Source organism: Podarcis liolepis (genome assembly GCF_965112155.1).
Source record: "Podarcis liolepis genome assembly, chromosome: 15".
In the NCBI taxonomy this organism is placed as follows: Eukaryota; Metazoa; Chordata; class Lepidosauria; order Squamata; family Lacertidae; genus Podarcis; species Podarcis liolepis.
Genome location: NC_139566.1, coordinates 4880636 through 4895065, shown reverse-complemented (window position 1 = coordinate 4895065; position 14430 = coordinate 4880636). Strand labels below are relative to the sequence as shown.

Here is a 14430-nt window from a genome sequence, read left to right as displayed (position 1 = left end):
TTGGAATGCCTTCTGTCTCAAAGTCTGTCTTTAGATTTCCCCAACAAATTCAGACTCCATGGCATATCCTTCAGATGATATTTTTGGGCTGCATTTATACCATACATTTAAAGCTAGCAGAGAGAGAGAGAGTGAAATAATCCTGGGAACTATACTTTACTCCTTACTGCTCTATAGTTCCCAGCATCCTTTACGAGCTACATTTCCTTGGATTTTTAAGAGTAGGAAAATGTGCTTTCATTAATTAATAATAATAATAATAATAATAATAATAATAATAATATTTTTTTATTTATATCCCGCCCTCCCCAGCCGAAGCCGGGCTCAGAATGAAGAGTTCTCCAGAACCTTAAAATAAAAAACTTGCTCTTTTGTCACATTTTAGTTGGCCTAATCATCTTCCTCTTTCCCCGGGGGCTTCCTTAAACTGAGGCTGAATCACCTTCCGAATTGCAGCTTAGAGAAACTTCAGATCAGAAATAGCTGAAGAAGAAGGCTTTAGGTTTCCTATCGGAGCAGTTCTTGGAAGCAGTGGCACTGGGGCGGGAAGTTTCCCTCTTGCAGTCAGCCCGAGAGAGGTGATAATCCAGAAAGGACCATCTCCCTCCTGGCTTTTCTTGTGGGCTAGCGAACTGCCCATCAAATTGATGGCTGGCAGACTTCTGCCCTCCAGTTTCCCCTATTTACCAGGAAGAGTTCCTGTTTTCTGAGCCCTGTTCCTGGTAAATCTCTGTTTATTTTTGGTGGCGGCTTTTTAGAACAAAGTTGTGAATGCTTAACCCATCACCCCTCCGCTTAATAACTTAACCCACACCCCTATAACCCAATAACTGCCTATCTACAACGTTGTTGCTGAAATAATAATGTTTCAAAGCTTCCAGAACCCCAGCATATGAGAGTATGTATTCCACAGAGTGCTGCCTTTGACTGAATCAGATCACTGATTCTTGAATTGCATGGGGTTGGACTAGATCCCTTGGGATCCCTCCCAACTCTACATTCCTATGATTGGTCCATGCAAAATCAGTGTTACTTACAATGGCTGGCAGCTGATCTCCTGAGTTTCTGACAGGGGTCTTTCCTAGGGAAATGCTTGTCATTGAACCTGCCCTACCATTGAGTTGCAGTCATTTCCCTAAAAATAAAGCGAGAGGCTAGTCCTCATTGTTCTGAAGAAAGGACTGATTTAAACAGGAACAGAGGGAACTGCTTTACAGTCATACCTCAGGTTGAACATGCTTCAGGTTGAGCGCTTTTGGGTTGCGCTCCGCGGCGACCTGGAAGTAACGGAACGCATTACTTCCGGGTTTTGCCACTCGCACATGCGCAGACAGTCAAAATGACGTCACACCCATGCACAGAAGCGGTGAATCACGACCCGCGCATGCGTAGATGCGCAGTTGCAGGTTGTGTTCGCTTCAGGATGCGAACAGGGCTCTGAAACGGATCCCGTTCGCATCCTGAGGTACCACTGTATTAGGGTGTGGAACTTTATTTTTTCAGTTTTTTTCAGTGAGGAGTCTTAAAAATATGTTTTTGGTTGTGAGGGATTCAAATTATTATTTTTGCGAATGGACAACATTTAGCTTGGCAAATCTACATTTGATGAAGAAGCACATAATTTGCTTTCGGGAAGCCAAAGAATTTTCATTTTACCTTTTGAAAATGTCAGGTAATGCTAAATAACAAGAAGAGGAGGAGAACTTCAGTCGTTTTCAATAATTTCTGTGCAATTCTGCACACATATTACTTTTGAAGCAAAACTAAATTATATCAATTCAACCAAAATTTCTTGAATTCCCAAGTCATGCTACAGCTTTTTAGCAGCGTTCATTTTTGGAAGTTGAAAGCTAAAAAATCCAACACACCCTCCTGCTGTCGTCGCTCACTACTGTCAACACTGACAGGCAGCGTTTCCTGGGGAGACAAGGAGCCTCTCTCTCTGCCCTACCTAGGGATGCCAGTAGGGACTGAAGCTGGGAGAGCAGAGATCCTCACCAATAGGGGCAGGTCTGTAGCTCCGTGGAAGAGCCTCTGCTTTGCATACATCTCCAGGTGAGATGCTGGGGCGCGGGTGGCGCTGGGGGTTAAACCACAGAGCCTAGGACTTGCCGATCAGAAGGTCGGCGGTTCGAATCCCTGCGACGGGGTGAGCTCCCGTTGCTCGGTCCCTGCTCCTGCCAACCTAGCAGTTCGAAAAAACGTCAAAGTGCAAGTAGATAAATAGGTACCGCTCCGGCGGGAAGGTAAACGGTGTTTCTGTGCACTGCTCTGGTTCGCCAGAAGCGGCTTAGTCATGCTGGCCACATGACCCGGAAGCTGTACGTCGGCTCCCTCGGCCAATAAAATGAGATGAGTGCCGCAACCCCAGAGTCGGTCACGACTGGACCTAACGGTCAGGGGTCCCTTTACCTTATACCAGGTGAGATGGGGAGGGGCATGAAAAAGACTCCCTGTCTGAAACGCTGGAGAGCTGCTGCCAGTCAGTGTGAACAGTATTGTGCTAGATGGGCCCCAGTGGTCTGACTCCGTAGAAGGCGGCCTCCTGCGTTTGTACACAATTCAGCCCTCTGTTCAGAACCATGAGGACTAGAATCTTGCTTAGTTTTTAGGGGATTGGCTGGAGCACCTGGGAATGTCCCTGGCCTGAAACCCCGGAGAGCCGCTGGCAGTCTGTGCAGACAATACTGTGCTAGATGGGCTGGTGGCCTGACAAGGCAACTTCCTGGGAATTTGTGGGCATCCCTGTGGGTTTGCCGCAAGGATTTGCGTACCGGAGGCGACACAATCTTGCGTGCGGATGCATCAGCAAGTGAAGGAGCCACTGGGACCGATGGCAAGCCGTGTGTGCGCCCCACCAAGTCTCAGTTTCCGGCCACATGGTGCGTGGTTTGGGAGCTGCACAGTCAGGGAAAAAACAATGCTGTCCAGGGTTGTATAGACTGCGGAGAGAATAATTGGGTGCACTCTTCCCACCTTGGATCAAATCGATGCTTCCAGGCACCATAAGAAAGCTGCAGAGATAGCGCAGGATAGTGCGCACCCCGGAAATGATCTCTTTCAGCTTCTGCCTTCTGGAAGAAAGTACAGGGTTATAAAGACTAGGACTAGCTGCCTGGGAAACAGTTTCCATCCAAATGCGATTTTGGTTTTAAATGGAGTCTCTATGGGAGTATATTGTATTTAATTATGGGGTATCAGGACGTGGGTGGCACTGTGGGTTAAACCACAGAGCCTAGGACTTGCCGATCAGAAGGTCGGTGGTTCGAATCCCCGCGATGGGGTGAGCTCCCGTTGCTCAGTCCCTGCTCCTGCCAACCTGCCAGCTTGAAAGCACGTCAAAGTGCAAGTAGATAAATAGGTTCCGCTCCGGCGGGAAGGTAAACGGCGTTTCCATGCGCTGCTCTGGTTCGCCAGAAGCGGCCACATGACCCGGAAGCTGTACGCTGGCTCCCTCGGCCAATTAAGCGAGATGAGCGCCGCAACCCCAGAGTCGGCCACGCCTGGACCTAATGGTCAGGGGTCCCTTTACCTTTATCTTAACCAGGCTGGGATAGCTCGGATAGCAGGCTTGTTGGTTTTTGAATGTTGTTTTTTTCTTTTCAATTTCGTTGTTCTGTATGGGACAATGACAATCAAGATTCTCGTATCGTATGGGTGGGAGGCAACTATGAGGAAGCGAAATTGTACTATGCCCTTGCGACTCTGTTTCGCTCCCTTTCCCCTTGAGTGAAGCAAACCCCTCGTAGCCATGCCAGCGGGGTTAATGGTTAACTTCTTCTGCGGGGGTGTGATTCTGACACCCTACCTGGGTGTGTTTAGAAGTGGGTGGGGAAATCCCTCGTGCCACCCTGCCCAGCGGAGCCCTTGCAGGAAAAATTAGGCAGGACCAGGCTTGATGGAGAAGCCTTTGGAATGCCCTCCCCGGGGGGGCACTGAATCAGCCTCTTTGGTTCCTCCTCTCTCCCCCCCCCCCACGTGCTTCATTTATTCCTTCCCCCACAACTAGGTGACCATGCACGATGCCAGCCCAGGTCTGATTCAGCGGGGCGAGGCCTTCTCGATACCGGTGGGTGATGTCAGCTTGTTTGAGGTTGCCTTCTACGCTGCCTGTTTCCCGAGAGGTGATACTCTGGGTGACCCATAGGCAATTTGGCCTCCTTGGATCAGGGATTGTGCCCACGCTTGTTTGGGGTTTTTTTAACGCAAAGAAAGAAAAACTACATTTTGATTCTGTTGTAAACAAAATCTGCCCTTTTGGGGTATCCAAAAGCCCGTATAGAGTCCTTACTTCTTTTTACTTCTGTGCTTAAACAGGTAAATCTACTCCTGAGTAAGCTTCCTTTAACAAGGAAACTGCAAAGGGGGGTGTTTGCTAAAGGTACCCCCCCCATCTCACTTTCCTATGTGTGGTTATTTTAATTCCTAAAATAGGCTTAATATCCCTATTCAAGTACAGTGGTACCTGTAGTTTACAGACGCTTCAGGTTACAGACTCCGCTAGCCCAGAAATAGTGCTCCAGGTTAAGAACTTTGCTTCAGGATGAGAACTGAAATTGTGCAGCAACGACAAGGCAGCAGCAGGAGGCTCCATTAGCTAAAGCAGTACCTCATGTTAAGAACAGTTTCAGGTTAAGAACGGACCTCCAGAACGAATTAAGTTCTTAACCCGAGGTACCACTGTACAAAAAAATTGTTCACTTTTGTATTCCTTTTAAATCACTTCTTTTCTGGGAAAGGTCCCCGAAAGAGATTGGGTGGGCCCACGCTCCATCCCATACCCTGGAATCCCAACTCCCACATTTAAAGCATCCCAAACCATCTTGGGAACTGTAGTTTGTTTGCCATGCTGGCAGCTGAGAATTGGACGCCAGCAATATCTGGGGGGCCACGAATGTTCCTCTTGAGGGCCATGGGGCTATCCTCCCGAGGCCTGACAAGGAAGGAAAAGAGCTGGTCACATGTAGATGTTTCAGTAGGGGGTTCCTGTCCAGAGGGGGCAACGAGGAATATTGGGCATAGGGGCCGAGAGTCTTCCAGTGTCCTGGAGTTTCGCAGGCAAATGTGATGGGGAGAATGCCAGCGATAAAGGCAGAAAGGTGATTGTTACCCACATTTGTTAAGCATAACCTCCATGTCCTCCCGCAGTATACCAGATGACATATCAGCCCGCGTGGAAGTAGGTTGTGCAGGCGCTGGGTGTTAAATCATTGCAGTCTACAGATGTCGTCAGGGTGGAGCTGTGTTTGCACGGCAAATAACGCCTTACATTCCTTCCACGCAGGCCTGGAATTTGGAGGGAAGGACACTTCAGACTCTGAATTCCTCTGCCGTGGTTCGGAAACGGTTTTCGTGGCACAAGTTTGCAGTCTCCACCTGGAGACGGGGTCTCGTGTCCCGGAATGCTCTTCTGCCGCAAGAAGAGCAGGCGGTCGAGTTTGGTTTGGTGTTTCACCCCATCGGTATCGCTGCCAAACTCTTTCACCTGGGAGTTTTCCCCCTGAGGCGGAAAGGGAATCTTGGAGACTCCCAAACTGAGTTAATGAGCGAGAGAGAGAGCTGACGGAGGAGCAGGTTTCGCAACCGAGACAGAGAGTTCCGCGCCCAAGTTGCGCGGAAGGAAATAAGGGGTTGCAGGCGATCGCTCGAAAGGCAAGAAACTATGGAGGCCCAGTGTGCTTTGGGAAGGGAAAAAGACTTGATGATCATATTGTTACACATTCACAGTGGTACCTCGGTTTAAGAACAGCCCGGTTTACGAACTACAGTCATACCTTCGGTTACAGACCCTTCGGGTTGCGCACTGCGCCGAACCCAGAAGTACTGGAATGGGTTCCGGGTTCTGGTGCTTGTGCATGTGCAGAAGCGCTAAATTGCACTTTGCACATGCGCAGAAGCGCCTAATCGCAACCCGCGTGTGCACAGACATGGCGCTGTGGGTTGCGGACGCTGCGGGTTGTGAATGTGCTTCCTGCACGGATCTCGTTCGCAACCCCGAGCGTCCACAGTATTCGGTTTACAAACTCTGCAAAACCGGAAGTGGTGTCCCAGTTTGTGAACTTTACCTCGCTCTAAGAACAGAAGCCGAACGGTGGAAGGGCACCGGTGGCGGGAGGCCTCATTAGGGAAAGTGCGCCTCAGCTAAAGAACGGTTTTGGTTCAAGAACGGACTTCTGGAATGGATTAAGCTTTTCCATTAGGATCCAGTACAGATCAAGCATGTCTCTGTGTCTCCTGCTTCCAACCTGCTTCCAGCTCGGCTGTCACTCACTAGAGACACTTCAGTGGAGACCTATGGTCATTGCCTTACAAATAAACTTGTCTGACTAGTTCAGCGGTAGAATCCTCTGTTGATAAACCTCACTGTGGAGAGGACCCCAAGAATTGGGAGGAACTCAGGGCATCATCCAGACTCCCCCCTCCCAAAACCCCACCACCATCCCTGTAACAATCTGTACATTTACTCAGAAATACGTCCTGTTGAGTTCAATGGGGCAGGCTTACTCCCAAGCGAGTGCTGCATAGGATTTTATCCTGAATTTCCAAATGGAAAAGTTTGGGAGCTAAAGGGAGTCTCGGTCTGTTGTTCTTTAGTTGTTTAGTCGTGTCCGACTCTTCGTGACCCCCTGGACCAGAGCACGCCAGGCACTCCTGTTTTCCTCTGTCTCCCGCAGTTTGGTCAAACTCATGCTGGTGGCTTTGAGAACACTGTCCCACCATCTCGTCCTCTGTCGTCCCCTTCTCCTTGTGCCCTCCATCTTTCCCAACATCAGGGTCTTTTCCAGGGAGTCTTCTCTTCTCGTGAGATGGCCAAAGTCTTGGAGCCTCAGCTTCAGGATCTGTCCTTCCAGTGAGCACTCAGGGCTGATTTCCTTCAGAATGGAGAGGTTTGATCTTCTTGCAGTCCGTGGGACTCTCAAGAGTCTCCTCCAGCACCAGAATTCAAAAGCATCCATTCTTCGGCAACAGTGGCGTAGCGTGGGGGGTGCAGGGGGGGCCGGCCGCACTGGGCGCAACATCTGGGGGTTAGGTTTAGGGGGTGCAAATCCACGGGTTAGGGGGTGCAAATTACTTGCCTTGCCCTGACAACCCACGCTACGCCACTGTTCGGCAATCAGCCTTCTTTATGGTCCAGCTTTATGGAGTCTCAGTCATGCTGCCTTAAAGCCCCAGAGGTAGCTGGATGGAGTGTGGGATCTTAGCAAGGATGGCGCATGTAGCAAATGAATTGTAGTGTCATGTCGGGGTTTGTGTGTGTGTGTGTGTGTATGTGTGTGTGTGTGTGTGTTTGTTCCAAACTTATCACAGCTGACATGCATGCAGACAGCGCTTTATTTCATCTCCCCGACATAACCTTACCTGTTAATTGCTGCGTTTCTATGCGATCTTCCACGCGGCGTGAAAAAAATCCCCTACTGGAAATCTAGCAGAAAGCCCTAGCGCTCATTTCCGTGTTGATCGTTTCCAGACAAGATCTCTTTGTGAACCTGGAATATTGCAGGGGTTTTGTGTGGTATGTTTTCTGCAGTTTTTTTCCATGGCTCCCCCCTGCTGTTCACATGATAAAATTTCGGGCGAATTGCGGCGGAAGAGAAGTGGGCCTGTGCAGAAAGGGTGGGAGAGCGGCGGCATAGTTAGACTGTGGAACTCCCTTCCACAGTAGGCAACGATGGCCGTCCTCTTGGATGGTTTTGAAGGACGATTGGGCGAATTCACGGACGAGAGCAGCTAATGATGGCTGCTTCTCTGTCTGGAGACAGCTGGAGGCACCGATGCTTCTGAAAACCTGTGGCTGGAATGCGCAGGAGGGGAGTGCACTCTGGTGTTCGAATCCTGATTGTGGGTTTCCCAAAAGAGGCATCTGGTTTGGCCAATGTGAGTACTGTATATACACAAAGCATCAAATGTGGTGACAGTAATAATAATGCAACAAAACACCACCACCACAAACTGGCTTATAAGTATAAAACCAAATTTACTAGAATAATAACTAGAATAGACTTGTAACCATTCAAGCAACAAACATACTAAGGTGCCATGTGCAAGACAAAGCGTGGAGATACTGTAAACAGGGAGTGGATAAATGTACAACTGTTACATGTGCAATAAATGTTATAAATGTTCTGCCCGGACACTGAGGTCCAGCTCCGAGGGCCTTCTGGCGGTTCCCTCGCTGCGAGAAGCCAAGTTACAGGGAACCAGGCAGAGGGCCTTCTCGGTGGTGGCGCCCGCCCTGTGGAACGCCCTCCCACCAGATGTCAAAGAGAAAAATAACTACCTGACATTTAGAAGACATCTGAAGGCAGCCCTGTTTAGGGAAGCTTTTAATGTTTAATAGGTTATTGTATTTTAGTGTTTTGTTGGAAGCCGCCCAGAGTGGCTGGGGGGACCTAGCCAGATGGGCGGGGTATAAATAATAAATAAATGGATAAATGAACCTTTCAACAAGTAGTCCACTTGCTTTGTGTTTCCAACTCAAGACCTATTGAAGAACATCTCATCCAGTTCAAGCTTTGAAAAACAGCTTTGAAAAACTTCTCCATATTCTCCAGTGTGCTACCCTTGCCATTGTGGCGGCATGGGATTGCCGTTCTGTGATTGGACTTGCGCTACTTGTTGAACGGTTCATTCATCCAATCTGTATAATGTTTATTGCACATGTAACTTGTTAAGATACAGTTGTACATTTATCCACCCCATGTTTACAGTATCTCCAGGCTTTCTTTTGCACATGGCACCTTAGTTTGGTCAATGTGAGGACAGGATGCTGGACAAGATGGGCCTGATCCGGCAGGCCTGCTTGTGCGAAGGAAATTTAGCGCGAGAGAGGCCTACAGTTCCATAAGCCTACAGATAAAGGTAAAGGGACCCCTGACCATTAGGTCCTGTTGCGGCGCTCATCTCGCTTTATTGGCCGAGGGAGCCGGCGTACAACTTCCAGGTCAGTGACCAGCATGACTAAGCCGCTTCTGGCGAACCAGAGCAGCGCACGGAAACGCCTTTTACCTTCCCGCCAGAGTGGTACCTATTTATCTACTTGCACTGGTGTGCTTTTGAACTGCTTAGGTGGGCAGGAGCAGGGACCGAGCAATGGGAGCTCACCCCGTTGCGGGGATTCGAACCGCCGACCTTCTGATCAGCAAGTCCTAGGCTCTGTGGTTTAACCCACAACGCCACCTGCGTCCCAACCCTACAGATACCTTGGGGCAAAAGGACAGAAGCTGTGGCAGAATCCCCAGGCAAACAAATGCAATTAAAGCTCATGTCAGAAGGCAGCCTTGGGTTTGTGGCAATGGCGGCTGCCAGGCAGCGTGGGCACCACAACCACCGCGCGGCAAGCAAGTCTCTGGGCTGCCCCAAGTGAAGATGGCAGGCCTGTGTGCCACAGAAAAGGAGGCCCCTGCCAGCGCCAGCCTTGCCAAGGCCTTTGTCCCCTTCTCAAGCACCGCCGGGCCTACGCCGTCGCCCATGGCAACCAAGCCTGGACCCGGCAACTCCGGTCCTGTTTTGTGATTAAAAAGGCACCCATCCTGCGCCCTTTAGTGGCGGCGATGACGGGAGATGTCAACCCTCGTCTTCCTTCGGCTGTAGACTGTTTCGAGCACAGCGGTTATTAAAAGGGAAAAGGGAAAAAACAGGTTTGAAACCAGATGTGGCACAATCCTGAGAACACGGCAAAAAGGGAGGGGGGAAGGGAGGGGAGATCTTTCTCCAAAGAGCCGCAAGTCAGAGGTGCACTCGGCACATGCTCGGGTGAACCCTCCATTTATGCTGGATGCTGATTCTGGAAGAATGAAGCCAGGGTGCATCCACACAGCCTGCACCCTGGGAACGTTAGTTTGTTAAAAAACACTGGAAATTGTGGCGCTGCGAGGGGAAAACTATAGTTCCCAGGATCCTCTGTAGGAAGCCATGCGCTTTAAATGTATGGAGTTGAATGTATCCGCAGAACGGTGGCAGGCTCCCTAGAGAGGGCCAAACTGCGGAGGTCTTTTTTTTTTTGCTGTTAATTCTGCAGCTCCAGCGATATCCTTGTGGTAGACATTGTTGCAGGTTATGGAAATGGGGGCAGGGGGTGCATTGCAAATTTAAATGGGGACTTTCCCCCCTTTTTTTAAAAAAAAGGAAACTTAAAACTTCTTAGGTTTAAGTTTAGGGCATCCCTGAGAGAAGTTTGCATGGTGAAGCCCAGCCCTCGTGGTCAAATTCCGGTCAAATTCCACTCGCTGTGTGACTGAGGCCAAGCGGTGGAATTCGAACTCGGTTCTGGAGTTTATTATGCCTGCTCCCCCTCCATCTCTCCTTCCTTTGGGGGGGGTTGTTGTTGATAATAATTGCACCCCCTTTTTCTTCTACAGCTGCCTCGCTTCATTTTGGGGTGTGGCCGTGGGAGAATTGCCCCCCCCTTTTTGAGTGCTGCATGGGGCTGTATTTTTCTCTCTCTTGCTTCCAGACTGCCCATCCTTTCTCCACTCTGAGATGGCGACTGTGCCCCTTGCTTTTCTCTTCCCCTCAATCCCGGCACGTCGCCTGGCAACCGCCATTGTCTCAGCCAGCTTGGGAGGAAAGAAGCCTTAGCAACGGGCCTTTTCTAAAGTTTGCAAAAATTTGCACACACACTCACAGAAAAAGACCACCCAAGTTTGGTGGTGCAAAAGAAATTTGTAGTCCCTGATTTTATTTTTTTGGTGGGGGCAAGGGCTAGCCAATGCAGTTTTGAAGACATTAGTAGGACCCGATGGCCTGGTATATTTAACACAAAAACAAAAAGCTTTCAATGAGTGTAAGAAGAAGGCGAAATGTCCAAGCTCCCTTCACTTCAAAGTTTAGTTCCCTTTATTTCTCCTAGAGGTCAGTTGATGGGCCTCAACAAAGTCCATTTCTCTGCTGCCTGTTTATTAATTTATGCAAAAGGTTTTTAAAAGTGGTTTTCTGTGTTCCTGTTCCTGTTATGTTTATGTTAGCCCTTTATTCAGAAAAACAAACAAACAAGAGAAAGTGTTCCCTGATCTGTTCCAATAAAGGCCAAAAAATAATAATGAAGTTAAAAAGCAAAGTTGGTAGCCTGTGATTAAATTACAAATCTATAATTTCTAATTTAAAATGCAATTATATAAAAACTATCTCATACCCAAACAAGCCAGGAAATTTGCGTGTAATGATATTCCAGTGTCAACGAGTTGAAAAAATATATGAGACAAGTATCTTCTGAAACATATCAAAACCAGACACACTTCGATTATGAAGTCTTCAGATAAATGTGGGAGCACATTGACTTGAGTACAGAGCTATGGAAATGTTTGCAATCCACTTCAATGAAAAATTCTCTTACCAACTGAAAAATATAGACCTTTTCGTCTTCCTAAATACATCATTTGGCCAGACCCCCTAAATATATTTTTCTCCAAACAATGAATATTTTTCTACAGACAAGTTGCTCCGCTTAGAACTATGAGGACTACAATCTTTCAATTATTTTTTAAGGGAGTGTCCACATCTCAGTGGTAGAGCCCGCTGGTTGGACACAGAAGTTCCCTGGTTCAGCATCTCCAGGCTGGGACGGACTCCATCTCCAAAACCCTGAAAAGCTGATGTCAGTCAATGTAGTCAGGACCAAGCTAGATGGATCAGTAGTCTGACATGATAAAAAGCATCTTCCTGTCTTCCTTTTTTTAAAAATAACTTTTATTCAAAATTAAAACAAAACATATGATCCAGAAACATATCATCCTTATTTTCCCCCCCCCATTTCCCCTCCCTCCCCTACAGAACCCACCCACCCCCACCCCCTGACTTCCCTCAGTTCCAGTCTTTGATTTCTCTAAAAATGCTGTTTTCTGCATGTTACACAGTTGTATAAATCCTCAAACTATTTAGCTGATTATTATCAATAAAAAGTTTGTGAATGTTTATTCAAAACCAGCCAAGGAGTCCAGTTCGCTTTGTTGCGTCTTCAAATACTTTGCAAAGGGTTCCCATTCATGTTTAAAGTCACAGTTATCCTTGTCCCGTAGCTTGTATGTCAGTTTTGCCAGTTCTGCATAGTCCATCAATTTTTCTTGCCATGATTCTTTAGTTGGGGCTTCTTCAGTCTTCCATCCTTGTGCTATTAAAACTCTCGCGGCCATTGTCTGATAGATGAAGATGTTTTTCAGCTTTTTTGGCAGATCTTTCCCTACATTCCCTAATGAAAATGCTTCAGGTTTTTTAACAAATGTTAAATGGAACATTTTCTTCAATTCATTGTATATCATTTCCCAATTTTTTTTAATTACAATAAAATCCCACCAGATATGATAAAATGTCCCCTCCTTTTCCTCATCTTCCTGTCTTCCTATTCTTTCAGCCCTTTATTTACAGTGATGAGGACTAGAACAGGGGTCAGTAACCTATGGCCCATGGGCCAGAAGTGGCCTGCAAAGGTCGTTTGACCGGCCCACGAGCTGCCCCTGAACTGAGTTGCCTGCTTGCGCTCTGCGCTAAAACAGCGCAGCGCAGTGTGGGGACTTGCTTCCGCAGTGTTGGAAATCACATCTGCGCATGCGCAGACGCTGAAAATCGTGTCTGCGCATACACAGATGCCAAAAATCGCAGGCAGGCCCGCAATCTGGCCCACGAAAGGATCTCTGCGGAACCGATCCAGCCCAGGAAAGATAAACCTTGCTGACCGCTGGACTAAAAGCTTACTTACAATACTGAGCTAGATGAACCAGCAGTCTGGCTCGGTTTAAGGTGGATTCCTCTGTTTTTGTTATGTACTGAATTTTTGAGGCTGGACATTTGTGGTTTATTTTCACTGGCTGTTAAACAACTTGATTATTCTTATGCTATGTTGTATTTAATCGTTTACCGCCTCAGGAATATTTGTCCCCTTTCAAGACAGCTGTCAGAGCTGCTCCCAGATCCTAGCTCCCAGAGGATCACGCTAGCCAGCGATCATTAAGTAAAAGTCTTTATTGAGTTACAGTTTCCATTCTCAAGCTGCTGCGTGCAACTCTACGTCTTATGGTTAGATCGGCGAAGCTCCGTCTGAGTCTCCGCCCCTTGTGCACCAACTTAATATCCTAGCCCTGCTCCACCTTTTCCGCCTGACTGTTCTCCTCTGGGTCCCTCTGCCCCCCGGGGTCTCTTCCCTCCGGGATTCCTCTGACGCCGACCCCCCGGACCCTCCTGTCTCCTTGCGCCGGGCTTTAGGACCTGGCTCCCTCTCCGGGCTGCCTACTGCGTCACTTTCCTGTGCATTTGAACTTGGCGCGCGCGCCCAACCTTCCACTTTCCGTCTGACCGTTTCTTCGCTCCCCGATGGAGGTGTGGCCACTCCTGACTCGTGCCCTCCCTCCTGTTGTGAGCTGCCAGCGCTTGATCCCTGGCGCCCTTCCTCTTCCCTGCTCTCTGGCGGTGACGCTGGTCCCGATTTCCAACTGCTCTCCTCTGAGTCCCCTCTGGCTCTATCTTCCTGGGGTGTCCCCCTAGGCTCCCCCCTTGCCCTGGCCACTGGTGCTCCTTTCTGTGAATCTTCTGATTCACTGGAAAGACTCGGAGATCTCGGGTCGTCGTCATCACTCATCTTTTCTTCTGCCTCCTCCCCCTCGCTCTCTGTTTCCTCCCTTGCCCTTGCCTCTGCTCCTGAACCCCTGACAACAGCGTAAAAATATTTTTACTGCTACTAATAATAATGTTTTAGATAACATTAAATTACAACATCATCCTTTGGAATTCTTTCCCTCTGTGTTCTTTTTGGCACCAGCAAGATTTCTTAAAGATCTTTCTTGATTTGCACCTTTGCTGGTATTGTTTTTAAGGTGTCCTGATCGCTAGTGTGCTTGCTGTCCTGGACTCCTTTTGGGGGAAAGGATGCCTGGATATAATTCAATAAACACAGCTGTTAATAATACTCTGCTTCCCCAGGTCAGCAAAGAGCGGTATCACTGGCAGACCCAGAATGTCAAGCAGACTGGCGTGGACGACATGGTCCTGCTGTCGAAGATCAGTGAGGATGCCATCGTGGAGAACCTCAAGAAGCGGTTCATGGACGACTATATATTTGTATCGCTTTACACGTGTTGGGTTTTTTTGTGGGGAGGGCCCTAGTCAGCCTTGAGTAAAGGCTCTGACCAATTTCTTTGGGGGGAAGAATTGAGGTGAGGACCCTCTTTTTCCTTTTAAATGTAATCAGCAAGTCCAGGGCAGTTATGACAGGATTGCGGCATAAATGTCTGCAGAAATTTGCCGATATCTGCTTATTTGTGTCCGGAATGGAAATTGATCCAGAGAATGCGATGGGCGTTTGCTGCAGTTAACAGATTGTGGTTGAATCCTGACAAGACAGAAGTACAGTGGTACCCCGCAAGATGAATGCCTCGCAAGACGGAAAACCCGCAAGACGAAAGGGTTTTCTGTTTTGGAGGCGCTTCGCAAGACGAATTTCCC

At 48.4% G+C, this 14430-nt stretch overlaps 1 protein-coding gene across 3 annotated transcripts in view; it reads left to right on the top strand.

Moving 5' to 3' along the window:
• Nucleotides 1-14430, top strand: part of LOC310694158 (unconventional myosin-Ie-like) — a 52958-nt gene that overhangs the window by 1172 nt on the left and 37356 nt on the right. For 2 of the 3 annotated variants that reach the window (XM_083477006.1, XM_083477008.1), the window contains exon 2: nt 13909-14046. In XM_083477006.1, the coding sequence (XP_083333132.1) occupies nt 13909-14046 (138 nt within the window). Of the gene's footprint in view, nt 1-9198; nt 9639-13908; nt 14047-14430 lie in introns of those variants that run through there. The other variant, XM_083477007.1, reaches the window with a different exon arrangement.